This window comes from Scatophagus argus, chromosome 2 (assembly GCF_020382885.2).
Source record: "Scatophagus argus isolate fScaArg1 chromosome 2, fScaArg1.pri, whole genome shotgun sequence".
Lineage (NCBI taxonomy): Eukaryota > Metazoa > Chordata > Actinopteri > Scatophagidae > Scatophagus > Scatophagus argus.
This window is the reverse complement of record NC_058494.1, coordinates 2355113-2381133: the sequence shown is the minus strand read 5'-3', so window position 1 is coordinate 2381133 and position 26021 is coordinate 2355113. Positions and strand designations below refer to the sequence as shown.

Sequence of the window (26021 nt, the reverse complement as noted above, 5' to 3'; positions counted from 1 at the left end):
CTACTGAATTGAAAATCTCTGAAAAAAATAATGAAAGCTTAATTATCTCTGAAATATTCTAACACTAGACTGAGGTGGAAAAGCATGTCTGTATTGGTGCCACCTTATGCTCCACCAAACAGGCCAAAAAGAGTTGTTCAGGATCACCAGTTGTTCAAAATGAGCTCCTCATTCCACTGAACCGAAGGTCAGGGTCTTGTCAAAGTCAGAACACCACATTCACATGAGCTACAGCAACAGATTAACATTTTTCAAGAACATGACCCTTTTCCTTTTCTGGGATTTTTCCTTTGTTGTCACTCTCAGGCTAAACTACCATATGTGTCCCATTATTGCAAATGATTGGCAAGGTTTCATATTTCATCCATCCACAAATTTGTTTATTGGTCTTTATGAGCTTTACACAGCTGTTAGCAGTTCACCAGGCATATGTTAACCATTTGTTAACTTTTTACTGCAGCATCCTTCTTTTCCTGACATCTTTTAGCAATTAGGTGACTTTCTTTAATTTTGTATAAGAACTGGAAGCAGCAGAAAAGACCCCTCAAAGTCACTGCTCTCTGCTGCTGTTCACCAGTCTCAAATCATAGTTTTCTTTCTGTGGACTAATTAATAATAAATGATACAATGTGCTGAGTGGTGAGCTTTAGACATGTTGGCAGAACTTAGTCCAGTAGAGCCAGGACAGCTGTTTCCCTCTGTTTATAGTCATTAGGCTACGCTAATCTGATCCTCTGCTGGCACTAGCATTATATTTAGCTTGCAAATAGGACAGTGGTGTCAATCTTCCCATTTAACTTGTTAACAGAGTAAACAGGCATAGTTCTTGAAATGTCAAACAGTTCCTTTAATACACTATATCACATTTAAAATAGCTGAAGCTAATTAAGTTAATTAATGGCTTCCTTGATTTTGGTTTTGCCACTTATAACGTGTGAAAAACACTCCTGTCAGTACCTGTTCATACAAATGTAAGCATATTAGCTCCAGCTGTGTTTACCCCACTACTGTGTACTAAACAGCTCCTGTGCTGATGTGTTATTGTTCAGTCTTCTCAAGTAAGCGCACAAATTACTGCTTTTTCTTCTTTCTTACTATCTGCTGTCAGTCGCCTTCAGGCAGGCAATGCTGCTACATTTGTACCAAGAACACGTGACACACACATCTGTAGGCCACAATGTGATTTACACATCCTGCTTGTTGTCTTATACTGTAGTCGCTTGTTACTTTCGCTATTCCTGTATTTTGCATTGATGTCCTTATTGTTTTTGCTATCTGCTTGCTATTTTTGTATATATGGGTGGAACACAATAAGGCCAAGTCTCATGTAAATCTGCAGTGGTTGCTTTTATTCCAGTATTTTCTTTTGTACAACAACAGAAGAAAGTAATTCAGGTTTGTACTCTGTATATACATGCTCATAGTTTGAGAAATTGCTGGTTGGAGAAAAGTGGGAATCCTACCAAACCAATCATGTATCTCATTCAGTAAGAATCCCTCCTCACATAAAAAGCATGATGATTTTCTTGGTTGCTTTCCCATCACGAAACAGCTGAGCTACCCAATGTCAAAATCTACCAAAACCAAACAAATGAGCTTATTTGAAACTGAGTCATCCTCACGGAATCACAGATGTATTATTTGTTAAAGTCACTACTTTTGTTGGCTCAGTAAATGATAAAATGCAGTTGGTCATTTAGCTGAAGCACAAAAATGTTACTTGCGGCCGAGTTTTCATTTTCTTTTCCATTACTACACTGCACTCTCTTCCTTTTGTTTCATTCTTCCTTCAAATAAATATGTTAACCCTTCTCCTGGAATGTCCACTGTGTGTGTGTGTGTGTGTGTGTGTGTGTGTGTGTGTGTGTGTGTGTGCACATGGACACGTCTTCCTGGGGGGAATATGGGGACAAAAAACTGTTTACACAGTCAAACTGTGAAGGCATAACACAAGTCTCCACAATGTTAATCATTAAATCATCAGAGTGAAGACTTGCTTTAAGGTTAGGTTAGGTTAAGCTTAGGGTTAGGCTAACGTAAGTAATGTTTATTGTTATGGTTAGGTGGTGGTTAAGCCTCCAGGAATTTAATGTAAGTTTAAGTAATGTCCCCATAAGTGGAAACACGACTGTGTGTGCGTGTGTGTGTGTGTTAGAAGGGGTTGATGCGGAGTCCTGTTCCCAGAGGGGAGAAGGGGTTGACCTTTGCCCACATTAAAGCATCATTAAGGGAGATTGCTGATTTACCGTCCTCCAGCAAAAACACTGGACCCTGCGCATTCAAAAGAAAAGAACCATGAGAAAATTCACAAGCTGTCTCAATATATCAGTGTAGATGCACACAGGCTAATGAAATACAGACACACACACACACCTGTATTCTGTGTCCGGTGAAACAGGACAGTTGAACATCAGAGTGGCTTGGCAGATTGGAGCCTGTCACATAATCAGCTCCACACAAGACTAATGCAGCTGAGAGAGAGAGGAAGCATGTTTCACTGGTTAATGGTTACAGTCAGCTGAGGATGATGCTGCTAACCCCAGATGAAGTGAAAACCAACATCTGCTATATCCTGTGTGAGCAGCGTTCTATTTCCATACCGTCCCCTAACCCGTGTTCAGAGCTGTTATTTTTACCAGAGTCTGTCGGCTGGATTCTCCTCTCCAGGCAGCTGAACTCCTCTCTTTGACACTCTGAAGGAGGACTGGTGAAAACAGACAGATGGACACACAGCTGTGATTCTGTCTGTCCAGACTCACATAATATATACAGTATATAATGCCCGTTATTATTTCTGTTTCTGTGGCTTTTATGTCTGTTTGTAGCTTCCCAGTAGTGTTCCTTACAGATTCAAGAAATGAGGCATGGTTATACTTCACCCACAGGCGCAAGGCCAGCTCCACACAGCAGACGGGATAAAGTGTGCACTTCTGCAGAATTCACACAAAAATCTGGTCATGCAGCACCTTCCCACAGGGTTTTTTGTTGTACTTTAGAACATAAGTGCCACGAAACAATCATAAAATAATGATTTATTTGTCTGATTCACCGCTCCCCCCCCCTCTCTCTCCTCTCACTCTCTCGACCACTGCTGCCGTCTGTCTCTATCTGTCTCCGTCACTGAGCTGCACAGTAGCTTTGAGTAGTGTTTACATAAACAGCAGCCGACAAAGTCTGGAATGAAGGCTCTAATAAGAAGAAAATGATCTTCCACATCCAAATTACGAATCGAAAGAATTATCTGTCTCTCACCACTGACTGCTGTACAGATTCTTTTGCACAACGAGGTTCCGTGGGGGATACAGAAGGGGGACGGACTTTGCCTCTCTGGACAGCGGTTGATCTTGTCCTCACAGGCTAAGGCACTGCCAGACATCGTGCTGCCTTCCCGATCTGCAGACGTTTCCAGTTGCTGTTCGTATTTGTCTTTGATTTAGCTGCTAACTGCAGCTAGCTTACTGCTGCAGTCATTTTTTACAGACATCGATCCACTGATGGCTCTGAGGCATAATAACAACGACCCAGAATAGCAGGGCTCAATGAAGGCCTGCCTTTTACAGTGAACTTCTGTGTGTGTCTTTGTGTCTCTGCTAATATAGCGTATAGCGTTCATCTCAGCGCTGTGAACCTGGGGCCAAGAAGGGCAAGATTTGATCATACTGGCCAACTCATTTCTAATTAGTTATTTTAGAATTTGATTAGTAGTCTTTTTTTTTTACTATTTGAATTGTCTTAATTTTTATTTATTCCAGCCTTTATGGTGTCCACGACTGGCTACAATGCTGCTGCCTGACATCATGAATACAAAGCCGGCAGGTGCATTCATTTGAAGTCTGTTTCCTACACACAAACCCAGTGAGGTCTGATGATCTGTCAAGGCGCTCTTGCTTCATTGATTCTAAATTGTGAATATCCACAGAACTCCTTGGTGTGAGCCATGAGGCCCGATCAGTCTCTCCTCATCAATTCGTTGATGCCTCAGAAAGATGGTTATCGTCAGTCACCGGACCTGTCAGTCATGCAGCAACATGGCTGTCTTTGTCATCACTCAGCACAACACATCTGGCTCCTCAAAAGTCATTCAGCTGCTCTTCATGTCCCTGAAGCCATCTTGGCTCTCTCCTCTCCTGTGCTGCCATGGTAACTGGTCTCATCATGGCCTCAGCTTTTAGCATTACTCAACAGCAGAGACTAGGTATGATTATAATGCAGAGTCGGGACAGTGACGACCTCCTCACTGATCCCTGTTTAGCATCATCGCATCAACTCCACTAGACAGACGAGGAGGACACTACATCATCATCTTCCTTTTAAAACCTCTTCCACTCTTGGACCAACTGGTGTTAATAAGTGTGCTTTCTTACAATGTAGGCCGTCACTGTCTTAATACTATTCAGTAGTAAAAACATTAGCTTTGTGTGTGTGTGTGTGTACACATGTAACCTACTTGCTGTTGGTTTGCGTACATGCCCGCCAGGCATCCAGCTCCACAGACAGCTGCTCAATCTTCAGAGGAACACACACCTCCCTCCGCTTTAACAACTGACTGAGAAACACATAGAAAAACATGGTCGTTGGACTGGCTCACAAATCGTGAATCCAATGGCACCTGAGGAGGGACGAGTGAGGAGCTTGATGTCAGGCATGAAATTATCATTACAAAACACAGGCTCCATTATTGTTGGATATATCCCAGTTATTTACAAAGACTCGTTTCAATCCTGGAACATCAACATGTTCTTACCGACTCATGTCTATTTAACTAAACTTAATAATGAGCTCAAACTACAAATAAAATCCTGCTACTGTGTGAGGAGGTGAGGAGGCATCAGATGATCACTTAGCTCGTGGGTACCAGCAGGAAGCCAAGCACTCACTGTTAGAGTATTACATAAACACACAGCACTGTAATGAATGGTAAAATAAACATTTAAAACTAAAATTATAGTTAGTGTTTTCGACGCACTGACATGAGAAACGTTTACACTGAAGGCAACAGCTGCAAAAAAAGACTTCCTAATATTCCCACTGAAACGTTGTCATTATGGTCTTTGATGTATATAATCACACTCGATCCTGTGCCCTGAGAAAGACTTACACACACACACACACGTGCACACTGTTTTGTGCCTACCTGGTGTATTCGTAGAGTGCAGGCACAATGCTGGAGTATTGTCTCCTAATGGCCAGCAGACCTCCAATATAACCACACAGGATCAACAGCTCACTGCGCATTCTACACACAGACACAGACATAAACATACACACACACACATGTAATAAAGAGAGCTTAATGATGGTCTATTCTCACAAAGTATAGGCAACAGCATAAAGAAAAAAATATCATGTTAACTAATAAAACTACTGCTAAAGTAGTCAGTGTTCTTAGGCCGTATTACAGCGTGGCTCATCGTTACAGGCACAGCTGCTCTCCAGAAACGCCCTGGGAAAACATGTGGAGCAAACCAGCACAGCGAGCCTGTAGAGTGAGGCAGCTCTGGCAGTTACGCAATAAGACTGTAATTAATGCAAAAGGTGGTGACTGAAAATGATTTGGCTGACGATGCACTTGTGGAAAGGTGTGAATCTGTGTGCCCGGCTACTTACTCAGTGAACTTGGCCATAATAAGGCGGTCGGTTCTAATGTAACTCATTAGGTCCAAGATAGGCCAAACACTATCCACCGTCCAATCAGATCCAGTCAGCTGTTCTGGTGAGGAGGGAAATTAAAAAGTTTCTGATTAATCCACGCTTTATGAACACTGAAATGTTGATCATTTGTATTTGTACTGCCAACACTGATTGTTTAATGTTACAGGTTGTTTGATAGATGTGCCTTCATATTTAATATGTGTAGATTTTATGTGAACTAGGTACCCACACACACACAGACACAATGAAACTGAGTTGCCAATACCTTTGACGTGATCTACCCCTATCTGTAGAGCGTTCTCAGGTTCAGAGCTCAGCAGGTGGAACTTAACAGCTGAAAACAAATCTCCTTCGCACACGGCTGCTTCTGCCAAGGCCTTGCACTCCTCTAATGAAGGAAGGCCACACTTGAATGACAAACAACATACAGTCACAGTCAATATAGTCATCGGAAATGTTAATATCATATCATCAACATCAGAAATAGTGACCCCATTCCATTTCGTTCATAACATGTCTTAGATTTAACTTTAATGACTTCCTACTCACCCTGTCATGTAGCTGGTTGATTTCGACAGTACTTCCTGGGTAAAACGCACACAGCTTAGCCAGTAAAATGTGGTTATCAGGAATCATTTGGATTAGGTCAGCTGAGAGCTCCCTAAATGCAAACACAGTAAAAAAAAATAAAAGTGATGTGCACAGACTACACCTTAAGAGCAGCCATTGTAGATGTGTTGCTGTGCACTGTAACTCACCTGTACTCACAGTCCTGTGAGCACAGGTGGGATCTACAGTCACTGAAACTGATGAATGCAGAGATGAATTTTTTTTTTACAGTTGGCTTAAAGGACCAGTATCTAGGATTTACTGGCATCTAGTGGTAAGGTTTCAGACTGCAACAAACTAAATACCTCCCTGCTGCTAAAAACATGGAAAATATGAAAGGCCTTCTCTCAAGTCAGTGTTTGGTTTGTCCATTCTAGGCTACTGTAGAAACATGGCAGTGCAACAGGACAGAGTCTGTGGAAGAAAACCCTCTGTCTGTGTAGACTTAAAAGGCTTATCCTAAGATAACAAAAACACAACGATTCTTAGCTTCAAGTGACTATATGCAAAGGTCCTACACAATGGACCTTTAACACAAAAACAAATAATGGCAGTCAATGTTAGCACCTCACATGACAGTGGTTAGGAGCTAGCTGTATATGAGCACAGTCATAGTGGCATTTGCAATATAAGAGGATCAAAATGAAATGACTTAAAAGTAGAAAAAAGTGCAAGGACACATTTTAACAATCGAAATTAGCACTAAGAAGCCAAAAAGACTTTCAAGGTATAAAAAGAATGATGACGAATTCCCACACAGGACATGCACAGACATACCATGTGGGTGTGGTCATGTACTTCCTGGCCAGGAGCTCAAGGCAGTACGCAGTGCTCTGATTGGCTGCCTCTCCCAGGACAAGACCCACACATGCAGCCAACTCCAACTCATTGCCACGGATCAGACTGCACATGGCCAACTAAAGACATAAGAAACATACATATACATTTCACGTTTTTAAAATCAGTTCTCTTATTATCATCTCTCATGATCCGCAATGGTAAAGGAGAGACATGACATGTCACGATATTCTTAATGGAGGACACCGTGTATACAAATCCTGCACAGAACGTAGCTAATGGTGTATACCTTGACGTTGTCCACAGCTAAGTGGCAGCAGGCTGCCAGGACAGAGCACCCGTCCTGGAAGTACCACTCAGCTAGTTCCTTACAAACCTTATGGAGGAGACTGGACACAAAAAGAGCAAATAAAGCCAAGACACACAAATATTCTGCTATTCATTTCAGAGAGCAGTTGAATAAACCTAAATTTTCCTAACATTTTGATCTTGCGCTGCCCACAAATCTGACACATTGGTTAAGTGTTAGTTGCCACATGGGAAAAAAAAAAAAAAAAAAGAATACATGAATATGTGCGCCCCATCCAATGTTGAAACAAAGTTTACACACTACAAATCGGTGCTAAACTGATTTGGTCAGAGTCCAGGTCAGGGTGAGTCAATGACAGAATGCTATCATTAGAGTGTGTGTGTGTGTGTGTGTGTGTGTGTGTGTGTGTGTGTGTGTGTGTGTGCTGAACCTCTGGTACTGGTGTTTGTTATCCACGTCATTAGTCGTGTGGTTGACTGGGGAGCTCTGAGGTGCACGAATGTTACCTTCACATGCTCCCTGAAAGTAAAGAATTTTATTCTTTATTATTTTTTTAATTATTTCTGATCAATATCATAACAACTATCAAAATTACCTGCGCTATTATTAAGGCTTCTAGCAGCTGTCCTCTGCTTGTGAAGAAAGTTACAAGTTTTTTTATGTCTCCCGTGGCGATGCAGTACGGGATAGCGTCGTCATTATCCTCAGCCATCAGCTGGTCAGCTCTCCTGCAATATGAGCAAATTTAAATTACACATGCAAATAATATTTACTATTAAATATTTAGAATTAAAGTAATAATGATCATAATATACTTGAACGTAAACAACCGGCAACACATAAAAATCCAAATCTATCAAATATCAGGATGTCTAAAATTAAGATGACAAAATGGATTTAGCACTAGTAGTGTTATTTATCCATCAAGGCGCAGAGTTGTGGAGACATCAGCTGTAGAGATGTCTGCCTTCTTCTGAACATATTGGAACTAGATGGCACTTAACTTGTGGGACTCAAATATATTTGATGTCTTTCTGTATAACCATGCAGAAGGACACATGCATCTACTCATTTGACAAGAGGCTAGCTGACTAAGCTAAGCTAACTAACATTACAGCTCTTCTGGGGGGGGAGGGGCATCAATGCTTACATTCCACCCTGTCACGAACACGAGGCTCTCGTCCGTTTCCTTCTGTGTGGCGATACAGTCTAGTTCAGTAGAAGGAAAAACAGTTGAAACTGCTCCCAAGGTGTGTGGGTTATCTCGAATAACTGGCTCATGATTTCTGGAAAGAGACATTACTGTTGAGTTTTTCAAATGGATTTTTGTTGCTTTGAGTACCATAAGTGCCATCTAGTGCCACTGTACTGCAGAGAAGGCTGACACCTCTACAGCCGATATCTCTAGAACTCAGCAACTCACACAAAAACAATCTAGATAGATAAACAGCACTACAGGTAAGAGGGAAAGTGTATTTTTGATTCTGGGGTGAACTGTCCCTTTAACAAAGACTCCTGAAACAAAGAGCTGTTCATGTGTACTGTTAGTATCCAGGCTCTGCTGTACACCATTTGCAACACACACATTATTTTTAACATTTCCTGATTTATGGACCTTTTCCTGATCTGCTGCATAATCAGCACCTGTTTTCCTGTTTTTTTCCTCCCTTTTTTTCTCTCTTGATATGAAGCACATTAGGAGTTCTCCTGCCACTCAGATCTCTCATACAGTGGGAGCAGTGGGAGCCCAAATGTGTATTTAGCCTGGGTCTCACTGTCACTTACAGTTACTGGCACATGGGTGTGGTCTTGTTCATATCATTTACCTGTTCAATTGTATGGTGGGGGGAGGGAGAGAAAGAGAGTGAGTTTGGTCCACATCTTGCTTTAATTACTTCAGAACAAATAGGCTTTTTTTATGCACAGTATAAAACACATCTGTACTTGATTATGGCTTTTTATGAATGTCTCACAGTTATGAGCCTACTTAGCGGTCAGCCTGACTTTATGTGTTGTAGCCCTGACACTGTGTCAGGGAGGATTTGATTCATCTCTTAAAGTGGGCTTACCTCTGCATGAGTTTCTTCCAGTACTTCATGGATACTCCTGGTGCCACAGATAATGCTTTCTCCCACTGGCAGACAGACGATAATGCTTATTCTCCGTTTGCTTAAATCACATTGTCAGTATAAACCATTTATTTCTCTTCATTTCTGTCCTTGTCTTGTAATAAAAATTGAATCATTACAGTGACTGTGAGCATATGTGCTTGAAGCTAAAAAGTGACTGGACTGACGATGCCCAGATATCAAAGGCCTCCACACTTGATTCTTGTCTCTGCAGCAGCTGCATGTCTGCCCTGGTCTAACACAAGTCCTAACCACCAGCCCATCTCTTTGCAGCTTCTTTCACATGCAATGCAGGCTCTTAGGTTTCCACTATGACAAAGAAACTTTGCTTGGTTTAGAGCCTTTGTTTGTTGTACAATGACCTTTCATTTGCAGCTGACACAGTAAAGGGATAATAAAGGGACTAAGGTGGAGCCAGATTATGATTAAAGAACATGTTAAACAATAAAATAGTTCAAGTCACAGACAGAGCCAACACAAATAGTCACTCTAGTGTTTGAGTCCAGTTTTCTTGACAGAAAACTGCCTGCACACACGCACAAACACACACACACACACACACACTCTTTATACCTGTCCAAGCTCCACCATTAATTCACAGTATCGCTGAATCTGTCCCAGTCTCAGATGAATGTCTGCTGCTTCTTTCAGCCTCTCCTCTTTACTTGGTGCTCCGATACCTCCTCCAAATTTAGACATCTTAACTATAGTGAGCTCCTGAGCTTCAGACTGAAAGAAAACACAACAAATGGAAGAAAGTAAAGTCAAGTGAAATATCTTAGATCCGGTGCGCCCACATTTTTTTCCTCATAGGGCCAAAACAACGGCCACAGGCCAAACTCAAACATCTGTTGTATGGTACCGTAGTGTGTTGCATTGAATAGCATTGTATTGTATTGTACTGAATTGTATTGTACTGTAGAGAGATCCCAGGTTTGCTCGCATAAGTATCACACTGTGCTCAGACAAATGAAAAGTTATGAATAATTATGGGTTCTACATATTTAAAAAATGAAACAGCATAAACTTGATTATAATTCAAATAATTTTACATTGTAGTAAACACAGATAAATGATATGCTTTGTAAACAGTGTGACCCAGCTGTGTTGGTGCAGCTGTTGGTACTTGAACATAACACAAAACATGCAGGCTAATAGCATTATTTCTAAAGAGTGCTTAGGTTCCTATTTCAGGACAAAGCTCCTCAGTGAAGTACACTTCTCTGGCTCAGTCATTTTATTTTTGGCAACCTGATACAAACCACTGTTCATCTATCAATCTGCCCCTTGATGGCGTGGCCTCTCTGGGTTTCAGAGCTACATACCGTTTTGAACTTGAGCAGGTGTTTCATGTGCATCACTCCCTTGCTGTAGCTGGCTGGCAGCAATGAGTCGTCCTGGCCATTGATGACTGAAACCAAGTCCCACAGGTTACTGCTGCCTCCTGGAGGCTGCAACAGGATACAGTACGCACAAATGTATTCCGAAATGCTCACAAAACATGCTCCCAAGCACACTCCCACAGAGGAAACAAATAACAAGTCATTCATTTATGACAAACTATGTTCACTGTTTACATGGCACCATGTTTTCCAGCATTTCAGTGATTTTTCTAGCAAGTTTTATGTCTGCTGTCCAGTGTTGGACAGGATGAGCGAGAAACAAGTTGGACCTGTTAGATTTTACAGTGTGCTGTAGCTTATTAAAGGCTTTACAAATATGTGTGTCATTCTGATATGAATATGTCAATACTACACAATATGCGTTTTATTTTTTATGTTGTAGATGATGTCCACCACATGCAGGGAGCAAAGACAAAACAAAGCCTCTGGTTATAAATGCGCTAATACACTTTCTGCTTAATATTTATTGTTCAAATTCAAACTGAAAATTCTGCTTGTGTCTCAGTGTAACAGCACAGAGTTCTCCTCTCACTGACTTTTAATCTCACTGTGAACACATAATGATTTTTACATGTTCCCTTAGTAAAGAGAAGCTGTATCAGTGCCTTTTCTCTTCTAATCTCTGTGCTCGATTTGCATTCCCTTTAAGCAAACAGAAAATAAAGGGTGTGAGAAAGCCTTTTGTTGACTCACCTTCAAATTATATTCTGAAATCAAACAACTCAAATGAGCCTCATCCACAATCAAAAAAGCTGCACATATAGTTAACCCACAGCTTTTGACAATGGATTACATGACTGGAGTGATGTCACTTAAAGGGGCAAGTTGTAAAATGCTAGAACAGAAGTTAACTACAAAACTACAGGGGGCAGCATATCACCAGAGTAAGTGCCAGACAACAAGGTTCAGCTCTGCTGGGCTCAGCAGCCTGAGCACATCTGGGCACTTGACTGGCACTGGTTACAGCCTTTTACGACTCTGGAGCCTGCTGCTTGCATACATTTCCTGGCTGAAACTAACGGGGATATCAGACTATCCCCTCTAGAGGTATAAAGTGGTTTTACAGGATAGGCTGGGGCTAGCTGGTCAGTAAGCACCTTCCATTGCACTACAACTTACAGACACAGTTTGCTTCTTGCATGTGGACTGTATGTGTATATAAAGTGTATAAGCAAAGCGATTTGTGGATGAAAGCCTGCAGGTGAGTAAAGTAAAGGCCAGGAGAGGGAGATAAACCCACAGAAAAGATACTGAATGACTGAATGAAGATACTGATGAATGAAACAGTGGGTGCTAACAACAGTATGCTCCCCTTTTTGTTCACTGTCCTGCAAATCTCTGATCCATTAATCAGCCAGGCAGTATAACACATATAGTATGTCACCAACAGAGAACCTTAAAAAATGGAATGCTTTTTAAATAAATATACAGATATAAATACAATTTCATTTTATACCTGCATTAGTATACAAATTTCTAGATTTGCAGCTTTAAATAATACATTCTACAACAGGGAACACTGGCAAAATACGGTAAATAAACTTTGGGAAATGTTTATAAATTTTGTAAACACTGTGAATTAAAGTGAACTCCAGAAGTAAAGAGCGCACTAATGTGGCAGCAGACTCGTACTGTTTTAGTGTACGCCTCATCTGCGTCAAAATTTAGCTGTGTTTCATACTGCGAGATGAACTGCTGACAATGTCACTTCACATCACAAGTGACAATCTCATGTTACCGAAAAGCATTCAGAAAACCAGCGTAGCTTCTTGGCCCTGATGTCGACGCTCAGCTTATCCAACTCCTGCTTGATGTCACGAGACACTTTGCCACAGAGCAGCGGCGGTGAGCCAGGAACCATAGCTGTGTCTGCAGACACACATGTTTAAATGAGGTTTCAGGACAGAACAACACTGAACAGACTGAATCGGGAGTCTGTTCTCACCTGTGTTTCCTACGATCTTTTCCCAAGGCTGGTCGGTGACGATGCTCAGCAGCAGTGGAGAGATGAGGGGTGTGAGAGACCACAGCCTCACTGTACTGTCTCTGCTGCAGCTGGCCATGGTGAACGGACGGCTCTGATGACATGTCAAACCTACAGGCACACACACGCTTTGGTAAATATTAAATATAAGTGAAATAATGAGGTAGTAGGGTGGTGGTAACGGGCTCAGGTTCAAACCTCTATGTTGGCTTACTAAAACCAGTAAAAACGTATCAGCACTTTATATTCGGTTTACAGCACTTTATGTTCATTTCGTTTTAATGAACTTTATTTATCACATTAAAATTTGTGACGCTTTATTTGTTTTTTCACTGAAGTACATCATTCACCACACACTGCACTCGACACCCGTTACGTAACAGCAGTATGAACCGTCTAGCAGGGTGTTCTTCCGATGACTCAGTTTTACCATAGACATCAGCTCCGTGGTCGTAGACTGTATCTAGACAGGTGCCATCTCTTGTGTCCCAAACTCTGATTGTATAATCCCAAGAACCTGCAAAATAATACATCATTTTATCATTTAAATACAACACTCTCTGACACTAACCTAAATTATAGCACCATTCATAATTCAGTCTGGTTTGGTAGCATGTTTCTTCTCATGTAGATCTGTGTCAGGAGTCAACAACAGAAAAATGTCCTGTATCTTTGGTACAAGCCAATTTTTATCTTGTGTAGAGGATGCAGTCTGTACTATATTACTGGTTCCATGCACAAGACCACAGTGTATCAGAAAGCCTAGCTGTCACATCTGCCAGCTAAATGGCTGCAGAGATTTCAAGACTTTTAAACAGGCAGAGCTTTTAATCATGGAAGGAGCTTCGAATATGAATAATAAATGCATAGATTATGTCAGATTATTGAGTTATTTGATAGGCATATAATATCTGTTGTAGCTAACCTTAGCCATATAAGCTACGGTAATTATTGATGTGATGTAGGAAATCAGTATGTGTGGACTGGTGTGGTGATGTTGGATAAATAAAGAGACCTATTTTACTGTCAGCTCATTTAACATTACTGAAGATGTCAGTGGAGTCACAATATTATAGCTTTCAAATCACTGCAATTCATCTACTACTTATTTTCCCTGTAAAATGTTGCATGACATTTTATAGAGGTTACATTAGAGTATTATAACATAAAACAATGCTGGCTCTGTCAGAGTATTTTAGACACAGACTCCATCATCTGTTGACTGTAATATAAATGTTACTGAGAAGTGTCTAGACAGCAGAGCTGCTTGTTGGTGTAATTGGTATTGGTATAAAACTCAAAACGTCCATCAGTACGCAAAGCTTTCCACAAACACCAGCTACCTACCAAACTGTGGACTACTCATTCAAGTCCAGACAGTTACTTTATTATTGTAATGAAAATTTTTGATGATATGTGTACATTTTATGAACACAAGACTCCACTTCGAACAATGTGAACGTAATGACAGAGAGATATGCGTATCTGCCTGTTTCAGTCCCGCCCTCACATGTTCTGTATAAGAGTGTGCGCTCAGCTGAGAGGGTTGTTACCTGCTCAGTAGAGAGCAGAGAGTCATCTAAAGTGTTTGACAAATTAGCAAAATAATTATTGACAAAACACATGAGAAATTGCATCAATTGTGCAGACAGGAGACTTAGACAGTCTACTTCTGAAAACATGCCATGCAGATGTTGATGGGTTCAATAAATGAATGAATAAAAGATGTCTCTTTATTTGCATTGCACCTTTAACAGCAGTCATCTCTAGGACACACTGCAAACACATCAGAACAGGTAATGTTGTCAAAGCAACAGAGGAAAATGTCAAGATCGAGCATATGTTTCTCCACATCATACATATGATCTAATGCACAAGAAGTGGAATTCTCCTCTACATTGCCTCGCTACATGTCTACGATCAATTGAGCAAAAGTATAGCAGCATTAGGATGTGGCAGTGGCCCCTGAACGCCCCTATCCGGCTACTTTTCCCACTGACTGACTACTCAGTATCCTTGTGGAAGCCTTGAGCATGTCCTTATGAACACAGTGATCATCTTCTCTGTGCTGAGCAACTTTGTGAGCCAGTGCAGAAATGGTGACAGCAGTAACCGAAAGACGCCGCTTAGACGATCATACTGTGATGGACACTGCCTTGGTACTTATGTGTTGTATTGTTAGAGTATCAAGCAAGAGCACGAGAAGCTCAACAGCACTGATCATGATAACAAACTGATCACGTAACAGTTGGCATAAAGGAATATAAGTTGATAATCAAACAGTAGTTTGAGTGGCATCACCTGAGATGAGGAGGTAAGGAACCTCTGTGTTCCACATCAAGCCTCTGACTGGAGCTTTATGACCACTCAGCACATTGATACACGCATCCTGTGTGTAGTCCCATATACGCACAGTGCTGCCAAGACACAAACAACAGGAACGTCTCAGTATGGGCATTAACATGGTATTTACTGTAGGGACACGCACTAACACGTGTGACTGCAGAGGTTTGACTTCTAAACGACAGATCATTCTGTCGTGTGTTTGACAACAGTTTGCTGTGTCAAAAAATAACCTTTAACAGCATCGGAAAAAATGTCACAACTTAAACTTCATAACACAACAATAGACACTAGAATAATAGCAGAAATGACTTTTATTCATGCTACGCTTCGGCTTAATATTCTGCTCTGATTCATTTTAGGTACTTCACAGCTGTTACAGCGTTACATTTGCAGCTGCAGTGAAACAAAAGCCCATCTCATCCTGGAAAAGCATGCTGAACAATCCGTAGCTCTCTGTGTCCGCACTCACCCGTCATCCGACCCAGAACACAATATCCCCTCTCGGAGTGGAGACCAGCGAACATGGAATACTTTAGCCAAGTGCCCAGTGAACACCTTCAGAGGCTGATCAGAGCTGGTGGCCAGGTAATACACACGGACATTTTTATCCTCACAGCCCGTTGCTATCATATCCCTACAGAGAGAGAGAGAGAGAGAGAGAGAGAGAGAGAGAGAGAGAGAGAGAGAGAGAGAGAGAGAGAGGACGGAGGATGTGAAAGTGTGGCAACTTGTTAGCAACCACCACATGAGACAACACCTTTATTTGCATCAGTATTAATGCACTTGAATCCGACTTTACACAGGCTTGGAACTGGTCTGATTTTGCACACACAGTAATGTCTGTATTTGGTGCACTCGCGCTGTTGACTTCATGTGTTTGGATACTCCTCTTGTGTCTCATTAGTTTCTTTTGCTTCACTAGTATTAGCCTTCTTTTTGTCTATTTTCTAATCCTGCTTGGTTTATCCAGTAACATATTATGGTTGTGTTTTAAAATACTGTTTCTTTTAAAAAGAGGTTTGTTTTCTAAGTATTGTCTTTTGGGCCCAGAATTATTTATGGACTGTTCAAATAAGGGAAATAAATAAAACAACAAAGGTCTGCTACTTAGTCATGGATCTCTAAAGGGAAAATGTGGATACAGCTTCAGAGGTGGGGCCACGTTCATTCCTATGAATGCTGCTCGGTACAAAATCATCAGGATCTTCCGCACAGCTTCTGCACTGTGGGGCCCATAGAGCATGTGCACTAGACACCTCTGTCAGCCAAGCTACTAACCTGTAGGTCAAGCCTCTGCTAACTTAAATGATTTAGTCATGCAGCTATCTAAATGCTCTCAGACCTACTGAATGAAACTTTACAGTTGCTTTTATCAAAATGTAAGCTTATGGGGAAAAAGTCTTTTTGGGCCCATGTGCATCACGTGGGATTGTAATTAAATGATTTGGTCACAAATTGGCTTTAAGGCCCAGTGCTCTTCCTGGGGGCTTGCATGTAGACAGTTGCAGCATGGGGTCTGTCTAGGACCACAAGTGTCATGGAAACTGTAAGAAAGATTTCCATTAATAACGTAGAATAAAGATAGTAATTAATAAATTTATTACATCCATCCATCTAAATGACCAAGCAAACTGAATAACTAATATTAGAAGGAATAACACTGAGAAAACAGAAAACAGATTTTATTAATATAAGGGACACGGCAGATGGACCAAGGTCTTACTTGTTGTTCTGGCTCCAGTCACACCCAAATACTGCAGCAGGATGTTTGTACTTATGAAGAATTTTACCGTCAATGGTCCGGATGATGCTGTTGTCAGAACGATATAAAACATGTAAGACTCTCTATGAAGGACACATCATATGCTTTCTGTATGACAAAACAAATTATTCTCAGAGCAGAGGAAGATGAGGACTTACCAGAATCCATCTCCACTACAGGTGGCAATCCTTTTTGAATCCTTATGGCTCCATGATATGCAGAATATACCATTCTTACCATGCTGGAGGAAGACAGAGGTGTCACTGCAGACATGATCATATCATTCCATTTATTTTAAATAAAACTGAGTCAAATGTTTAACTACGGGGTTGTTGGCAAGAAGAGGATAATCCTTTATCAGAGCAAATTTGATCCAAAAGGTATGGAGACAACACACAAGAAGGGGGAGACAGCAGCTATATTTTAACTTAGAATTTGATTGAGTCGAGTAATTTGCACATGTTAATGAATCAGAATTCCTTTATTAATCCCTGGAGGGAAATAAATCCCTGGAGGGAAATTGACAAACATTAAAGCACTTTGCACTGAGAGTCAAAGTAACCTCATTAAAGCGAGTGATGATCTTTCCTTTCCTGACATCCCAGATGAACGCTCCATTACGAGACGTCGCCCCAGCAATGCAGTTCAGGTCTCCTTCAAAACACACACAGACAGAAGGTCACCGACTTTCACATGAGCAACAGATAATACAAACAGCTGGCACACTGCTGCTGAGAACTCTTTGTGGTTGTGTGTGTGTGTGGGTGCGTGGACATGGAGTACCTGGAGCCCAAGACAGGGAGTAGACCACTCCTTCATTGCCAGGGGAGGTGTAAACAGCAGTTAGTGTGTTTGTGTCCCAGATTTTGATGGTTCCATCAAAACTAGCTGTGGCCAGCAGGTTGGGATCATCTGGCTTAAATTTACAGTCAAAGATAGTCTCTACATGACCCTGGAAGTAATATAAAAACAGTGAAAGAGCAAAGAAATCGTGTGTGAGGAACACAGAACAAGGCATATTCTTTTACTGGTTTGTTCACACAATCATGTGTGAGCATCTGTAGGCTGTGAACTTAACAGAAATATGACAGAATACCAAGTCTCGCAGGAAGTCCCACTTCTTGGCCCCCATGTCATAGAGTCCCACCCCTCCATCCATGAAACAGCACACAGCATGGCCAGGAGGCAGAGAGAAGGACCGGTTCTGTGACAGGGTTGGAGGAGGTACTGCCTCACTAGTGGAACTGGTATGCAGACTTTTACTGGGAGAACAGGAAGTCTGAGCTGTGGAGAAAGAGAGAGAGAGAGAGAGAAAGTAGGAAGGGAAAGGAGTCAAAGAAGAGCATCCTGACATTTCTGAACAGGAAGTCTCAAGTCCGTTTTGGAGACAGTGTGCTGCTGAGCTAATCAAACAAAGCCTTAAAAGAAAAGAACTACCAGTCAGTGTTGCACAAACTGCTTTATAACCACACGGTATACATTTTAAAAAAAATAAGAGCAAATTTTCAGTCTCCTTTGTTGCGCTTTCGTGACTGACAGACCTGTAAATACAACTCCTGTAACCTTGAAACAAGTTTTTATCATTTATAGCACAGTCCAAAAACATTTCACTCTTTATTTTACCTTTCTTGGCAAGAGGGGAGTTGAGGACATGCAAAGCATGAAATCCAGTCTTTTTCAGCTTAAAGCTGTCCAAAGGAGTGGAGCGAGACACATTCCACACCCTCAACACTCCAACCTGGGAGTCTGTCAGACAGACAAAAACTAATCAGTCAAAGCATATCAAAGGGCTTTTCCATAATGAAAACGTGTCGCTTATTTTTCTTGGTCGGTAAACTTGTCTGGCTCAGTCGTTCACAAGCATAGATGGGGTGAGGTTCACCAAGCTCATCTGAACACAAAATGGGAAAGTGTGCTGTTGTCTGATGCTTCCACCTTTCAAACTGTTGTTGGCTAAACAGAAAAGGGACCATCCAGATTGTTACCAGCACAAAGTCCAAAATCCAGCATCTGCGATGGTACGAGGTGTGTTAGCGCCCATGGCAGCGGTAACTTGCACATCTGTGACGCCGCCATTAGCGCTGATACATGTGACATCATTTTCAGGGACGTTTCTGCGTGTTCCAACGAGATGATGCCAAACCACACTGCGCACATGGTAACAGTGCGGCTTCATAGTAAAAGAGTGCATATAACCTGCCTACAGTCCAACCGAGTGCAGCAGAATATAACAAGAGACCTGGACCGTTGACCAACTGAAGGCGCGAATCAGGGAAAAATTGCAAAGAATTTGACTTTCAACAAATAAGTTTAGCAGTTTGAACATAAATATCTTGTTTTTGTGTCGTATTTAAGTAATATAGGTTGAAAAGCATTGGCAAATCACTGCATTCTGTTTTCATTTACATTTTAACGGTTTTCATTCCCAACTTTGTGTAATCAGGGATTCACAAGGTCTATGTGCTATCTTAAGGTTCTACAATATTAAGTGGGTTGCATCATTGTGGTTTTAAGAAGCCAAATGTCCTTATTAACGTGAAATTAAGAATGCATCTATACATACAGACAGATGGCACTGTGGCAACAACAGATTTCACATACCAGCTGCTCGGTATGTTGGTTGAAAGACAAGCCCTCAAGACCTTTAGTGGTAAACACACTGGGGCAGAAGGAAACCAGGATCACACACACACATCCCACACAGAAATAGATCATCTTTACCTCCGGTGATGAACATGCCTGGTGCAGAGGGCACCCAGGCCAGACACTGAACTGATGCGGCAGCTGAGGGGAAGCAGAAGGACGTGATACAAGCCAAGGCCTCACTGTCCACCAGCCTGATACCATTATGGAGATTTGACACTGTGAGAGAGAGAGGGAGACAACGTGTTTATTATTTAGCATCTGTGGTTGTTATTATATTCATTTTGTAATAACCAATAACTGAATGGGTTATATGAATAGACCTGATTAACAGCATGCTATCTGAATGTGTAATTACTCAGCAAATGCTAACTTTACTATAAAAACTTTTTTATTCAAATCCCATCAGTTACCAAGTCCTGGTGATATTTTTTCACACCTAATAAATAATCTGTTGACAAAAGGTCCCATTCCAGAGCACTGACTGGGTCCTCTTCATCTGTCCCCTCTAACGACTCTGGACGCAACACATGCTTTTGGCTTTTACTCCCTAAACAAGACGGGACAGAAAGATTACTGCAGACTTGAGTTTACAAGTTCATGTGTCTACATATGGAACCTGAAAAGAAGAGCAAGATTAGCTAGGCTCAGAGTCTCCATTCAAAGAATACACAAGGGCATGAGTGAGAATGTGTTTTCATTTCATTTTTAAAGGGTCGAGGGAAACATCTGTACCTGGCTGAAACACAGACAAGCTTCCATCTGTGTGTCCAAACACCAGCTTGCCTTTTTTGTTGGGATGCCATCTGAAGAGACAGATATCAGACAGGAAGGAGTGGGCTTCTTTATGCACTGTGACCCCTGGGTCAGGACCTCCATAGACCCAGATATACAGCGGACCACGCTGAGAGACGAACGCCACCCCATCAGCTGAGTTCCAGCACCAGCTGACTGATGTAGGGACACCTGGGAAAGAAGACATGTTCTGATGCTTTACTGAGGAAGATTATGTTGCAGTAATTGAACCTTAAACACTCCAGTGCGCCAATAAAACCTGGTGTAGATCGGCCATCCACCTTTAGTATTGTCCAGTCTCGCTACAGCCTTTTGTTCTGCTACGTTCCATATGATGAGCAGGTTATCAGCAGAGGCTGACGCAAACAGATCAGGGTTATCAGGACACCAGCTGATGGCTGTAATGGTCTTCTTGTGTTCGGACATGATGGACCTCAACTTAAACTCATTATACTGCTGATCCAACTACAACAGGGAGAAAATGACAAGGAATTAAAACGGGAGGTAAACAGTTGCAATGACGGTAGACGTTGATGGAGGTTCAGTTCAGAGATTCAGTGCTGTCCTGAACTAATGACACTTCAAAGGACTAAAACAATTAACAATTAATTAATGCGTGGAGCAAGTAGGTTGCAGTTCTGTTCGGTTTGAATGCTTTAATAATTTGTGTTGAATAGTGTGAAATTTAACATTTAAAAGTAAATCACAGGGTATTCACAGTGCATTCAGCTGAACCTCACAAAGTCTGAAATTTATACTGCGATAGGGCAAGAAGTTTGTTTCAAATGGGAAACTTTCTTTTTTCTCTTATTTCCTTTTGTTAGAAATAAATAGATGATGAGATCAAAACAATGTCCCATTAATTTCTACAAACTGTAGGCAGTTTCTTTATAAATACATATTTATATATATATATATAATATATATTTTAAAAATGTAATCAGCAAGTTCAACCAAATTCTTCCCCACATCGTTTTAATGCAATGTTTTTTAAATAATAATATGCATTTTGGCCCTTAAAAAATATTAATGGATTGGATAGGATTGTGTTTTAATCTACCAGTCCCCTTGGCCAGTGAGATTCCGGAGAGATCAAGTGTTCATACCGGTGACCTCACATTTCCCATGAGAACAGATGCTTCAGAAGTTTAAGTGGTGAGCGGAACACATTCTAGATAAACACTCACCAACCTTAAGAACACAAGCACACATTTCACCCATTTCACCTGGTAGATGTATATCGCCAAAGTAGCACAGTAGGCGAAGCGGTCACCGCTAGCAGCACACACATCTTTATTCCAGGGCTGACAGCCTGCTGCCAGCAAGCCCACCTGCTTCACCTTGGCCATCCTCACCTGGAGACAGACATATGCAGACACTAATCATATTAAAGTAATTTTACAAATCCAAAGATGAGACCTTTACATAACTAAGTTTTATGTTATGATTAATGTTGATTAGGTGGCTATGACTTTGAGAGATGAGAAATGTTGGCTGTGATAATTAAGCAAATTCAGTTTTACCCAAATAATTTCCTAATAATTGAAATTTCCCCAGATTCCCAGTACCTCTGAACAAATCACGCTTAAAATGCATCTTAAACAGTGTCTGAAGATCATTTGTCAATGACATACTATTGGCTGTCATTAATTCAGCAGCTCTCTAAACATTATTTATTATGGATTCTGTATTGAATCAGTGTACAGTCCCATTGCTGATAGAGTAACACTAACATATACTAACATACCACTAGGATCCACAGGTTAAACCAGATAAGATGATTAAAGAGAAAGAGTCATGCAGAGAGGATTGAATTAATCTCTGCTGTGATTGGCTGAGACTGCTGCTTACTGAACACTGTTACTGTAAGGATCTGACTAGTGACTGGTTGTTCAGTATATCTAAATGGTGGTATTCTACTCATATTAGATGCTACACATCCTAAGAGTCCTGAAAATAGAACTGTAAAAAAATGTTTCTTTTGTATTAGTTAGCTGTTTGTGGTTTTTTGAACCAAAAGAACCCAAAAGATCTTCAGCTAAGATAATCATTAAATCTGTTCCTTGTATCTGCAGGGAGTTTCGAAAAAGTATCCTCACTAAAGGTGCTCTTGAAACAGATTAATGAGTGTCTCCTAGCCAGCCACAGAAATACAAGAGCTTCTTAAATCAGTCAGCCTGCAGGGAGAACTGTGACCTGCATGCCATACACGGTATTTGATTGATTCCAATTTATTTTTTTAGACTTTCATAATGAAAATGTTTTTAGGGCATCATTAGTGACTGTCTCTAAAGGGCTGATTCACCCAAATTGCAAGAGAGCAGGTATTTTCTATCAATGGCAATCTTCAAAAACCTGCTGACCAGTTAGCCCATCACTTATTCCTGTAAGGTGCAAATTGGCTGATTTACATATAAATTTCTCCCCGACCTTTTTCTGTTTCATTAGATAATAGCGTGATCTTCTGAACAGCAATGATTTGCAGTAATGACTACACAGCACTTTGATGAAGGAACGTGTTACGCTACAAGTGGACCCCTCTAATTACATTTTGCTTGTATTTTCACAGCAGGATCATGTCTTTAACACCAGATGAGGGTTTCACTTCTACTCCCCCTAATGTCATGAAATGTCACTGTCATGAGAGCTTGTCTTCTCTTGTTGGGTTTGGATTTAGTTCCTCCTCCACTCTGCTAGAGCACTCCTGGTGCCCAGCAGATGTGTCACACAGGGCGACTTGATGACACAGTGTCATTACTGAGAATAAATTTTAATATTAAGACATACATAAAAATTCTCTGCTGTTTGATATTTTTGCAAGGAAAAAAAAGTGTAATTAGAACATTAAAATACTTAAAATTGTGCCTGTGATATGCAAATATTTTTCATTTCACGGGATGTCTCCTACTACACTGTAAACTTCTTCTGTCTGTGTATGTGCACTGGAGACTTCGAGTATGCTGAATATGGGGACCAGTACCGGCATCTAAACAATTTAAACTATCATGCTGGCAGGCTCCACCTCTTAAAATCAGTCAAAATCAACTGAATAATGTCATCATGTAGGGGTGGACCATCTTCTGATTTTAGATCAAGAACGATTCTGAATTCTACAAGCTACATTTCAGCTGACAGATCACAGTATTTAAAATCCTTTGACTTCTGTTTCCAAACTTCCCATAACCTCATTGATTAGCAGATCCGTGCTACATGAACAAACCAACAGCGTGATGAACTACCAACTGAATGGCCATTAATTTCACATGGCACTTCTCTGGGTAACGATTTGTGACTAATGCAACATGAGTTATTGCTATCAGCACGGCAGATGATGAGCTAGTAAAACAACTCTTTATCAGTAAGTATTGTGTTTTAATGGTCAAATAGAGAAACTCATAGGTTATTTCAGGCGTCTAAAAATTGAGAAAAAAACACTGGAATATAGACTATGGAAGGTGAACATGATTAAACAGATTGTGATATTCTTCGCCCACCCCATGACTATTACTGTGTACTAATAACATGGTAAATACTGCTGTTTAGCAGTGGTATCAAGAAAAACATCACAGCAAACCAGGTCAAGCATGCATCAGTTTCCTCACTTTGTATACTGTCTCTTCAAACTAAACCCACCAAATACTGGAGGTACACAATATTTGCAGTAGTCAGCGCAGGCATTGATTATGTCTACTAATCAACAGTCAGTAGCACTCAGTACAAATACCTCTCCCTTCCTGCTTGGCCTCAGGGAGATAGCTTATTTTCTCAGCAAGATCAAACAAAGACATTGGCGTATATTCAAAACTTGGAGGGCTTCTTTCTTTATCTGCAAAATGAGACCATTTTCACAGCAGATATTTTGAATTACTGCAGCAGGAAAGGAAGGTGGACCAATCAACATTAACAATGGCTGTGTCCCAGGAAGCATGTCCACCGAGACAGCATGTACAACACCAGGACCCTGGCTCTGGCTCATCTGAATGGAATACAGCCTTGATCAATTTTAGTAATAATGTCTGTGATTGACATGTTAAAATGTCTCCTCTGAAAAAGGTTCACCATCACAAAATATGTTCCCATGGGAACAATCAAGACTTCATCTTTGGAAGAGGATATTCTCCATACAGCAGATTAGCTTACACCCACCCAGCAATAACACAATACACAGGGTAAAGATGTGGTCATAATAAGGTGTATTGTTATTTTAAAAAGATTTAATTGTCTCTTGACTCAAAATTGTGTACATACTCTGACAGAACCATGGTGCTGTCCAGTTTATTTTAAGGTTTGGGTCGTTCTAATGTGAAACTGATGTCTAAAGTAAACTGAGTAAAAATTTAATTGAGAATTGAAAGTTGTCTCACACGTCTACGTTACGTAACTGCATTTCATTGATTTATTTGAGCTCGTAAAGGACCCAGTTTTAAGCCAGACGCTAGACATATTTTTCGCATGCAAATCACTATAACCGTGCTCCTTGGTGTTGGTGTAGGCGAGACAACACAAGAGGCATTCTCTGAGCACGAAGCTAAAATGAATGCAAATACCTCTTTGTCAGATATGACAACAGTAATGAAACAGCGCTAAACAGAATACTCGTCTATACCACCGTTAAATTAACAGGCTAATCCTGTTTGTGAGCTACTAGCTGTTTTCATCCCAAACTGTTGCCACTACTGGCAACCAGATGCGCTTTGACGTCTCATTTCTGTCGGTTGTCTATTACATTTTAAGAATATTTAGATGGCATCAACAGGTTTCTGCAGCACAAACTAATGCATGTGGAAACTGGCTGTTATTGAGACTCGTGTGTTGAGTGTCGCAGATGTGGTCCGTCTGAACACCACACAGCGACAGGTGTAACGTGCAGTCAGCATGATTTTACACCTTTGTTTCTGTGTGCCATCGTTTTTTGAGTTACATTGTAATGATAGCAGGGAACTGATATGTCTCTGTTTGTCTTCTTACCGTTAGCAGCCAGTTGACTCGAGCACAACGAACAGCTCCCAGGTGCTGAAATGCTCCGAGCTCACCGTCATCCGCGTGAGGTGGGACGTAACGACGGCAGCGATTGGTTCGTAGGAGTGATCATTTTAATCAGCTATTGGCTCTCTGGAGTGTCAGTAAGACCTTTTCTGTTTAAACCCACAAAGGTTTACCTTCAAGGTAACTAAAGGAAAACCACTCAATATGCCCAAACACACCTTTCACATTGTTGTTTGTGTTATGCTTATCACAAAACATTAATGTCTGAGCAACATTTTATTGTCGCTGGTCGAGGTGGAGCTGATTTTAACCACTTTATAAAGTATTGAGCAGAAAAAAACGCTCCCTTACATTGGTATCTCTGTCTAACTGTACTAAATGTCATACTTTTTAATTGCAAATCTAAAACTGTCCTAACGTATTGATAAAATAGGTTTCACTTAACTACAGAGTATTATTTTCATATTAATTTAATAGCAGACCCCCAGATACAAGGCCTTTTCACCAATTACAATAAGCTCATTAGCATGCAAACATGTTATGTTGCTGATTTGAATTTCATAGCAGACCAGTGACATCCAAGTCCATAAATGATTACTTTAAA

At 40.9% G+C, this 26021-nt stretch overlaps 1 protein-coding gene across 4 annotated transcripts; it reads right to left on the bottom strand.

The window, feature by feature from the left end:
* Nucleotides 1-1334: 1334 nt before the first annotated feature.
* Nucleotides 1335-26021, bottom strand: wdr17 (WD repeat domain 17). Of its 4 annotated transcripts, XM_046400790.1 has the most exons (32): nt 25400-26021; nt 21658-21786; nt 20713-20896; nt 20372-20602; nt 20076-20186; nt 19715-19855; nt 18617-18739; nt 18090-18277; nt 17777-17945; nt 17556-17647; nt 17152-17234; nt 16955-17041; nt 15701-15865; nt 15187-15302; nt 13316-13402; nt 12847-12996; nt 12640-12770; nt 10824-10949; nt 10072-10227; nt 9439-9503; nt 7965-8097; nt 7800-7888; nt 7349-7448; nt 7039-7178; nt 6202-6313; nt 5918-6059; nt 5608-5710; nt 5135-5236; nt 4448-4546; nt 2637-2704; nt 2374-2471; nt 1335-2271 (listed from the first exon to the last, which is right to left on the bottom strand). In XM_046400790.1, the coding sequence occupies exons 2-32, from the start codon at nt 21778-21780 to the stop codon at nt 2152-2154; spliced, it is 3834 nt and encodes a 1277-aa protein (XP_046256746.1). In that variant the 5' UTR covers nt 21781-21786; nt 25400-26021; the 3' UTR covers nt 1335-2151. The 4 variants fall into 4 exon arrangements, 3 of the variants coding, with proteins under 3 accessions (XP_046256746.1, XP_046256763.1, XP_046256755.1); XM_046400807.1 differs by lacking the exon at nt 18617-18739; XM_046400799.1 differs by lacking the exon at nt 20076-20186.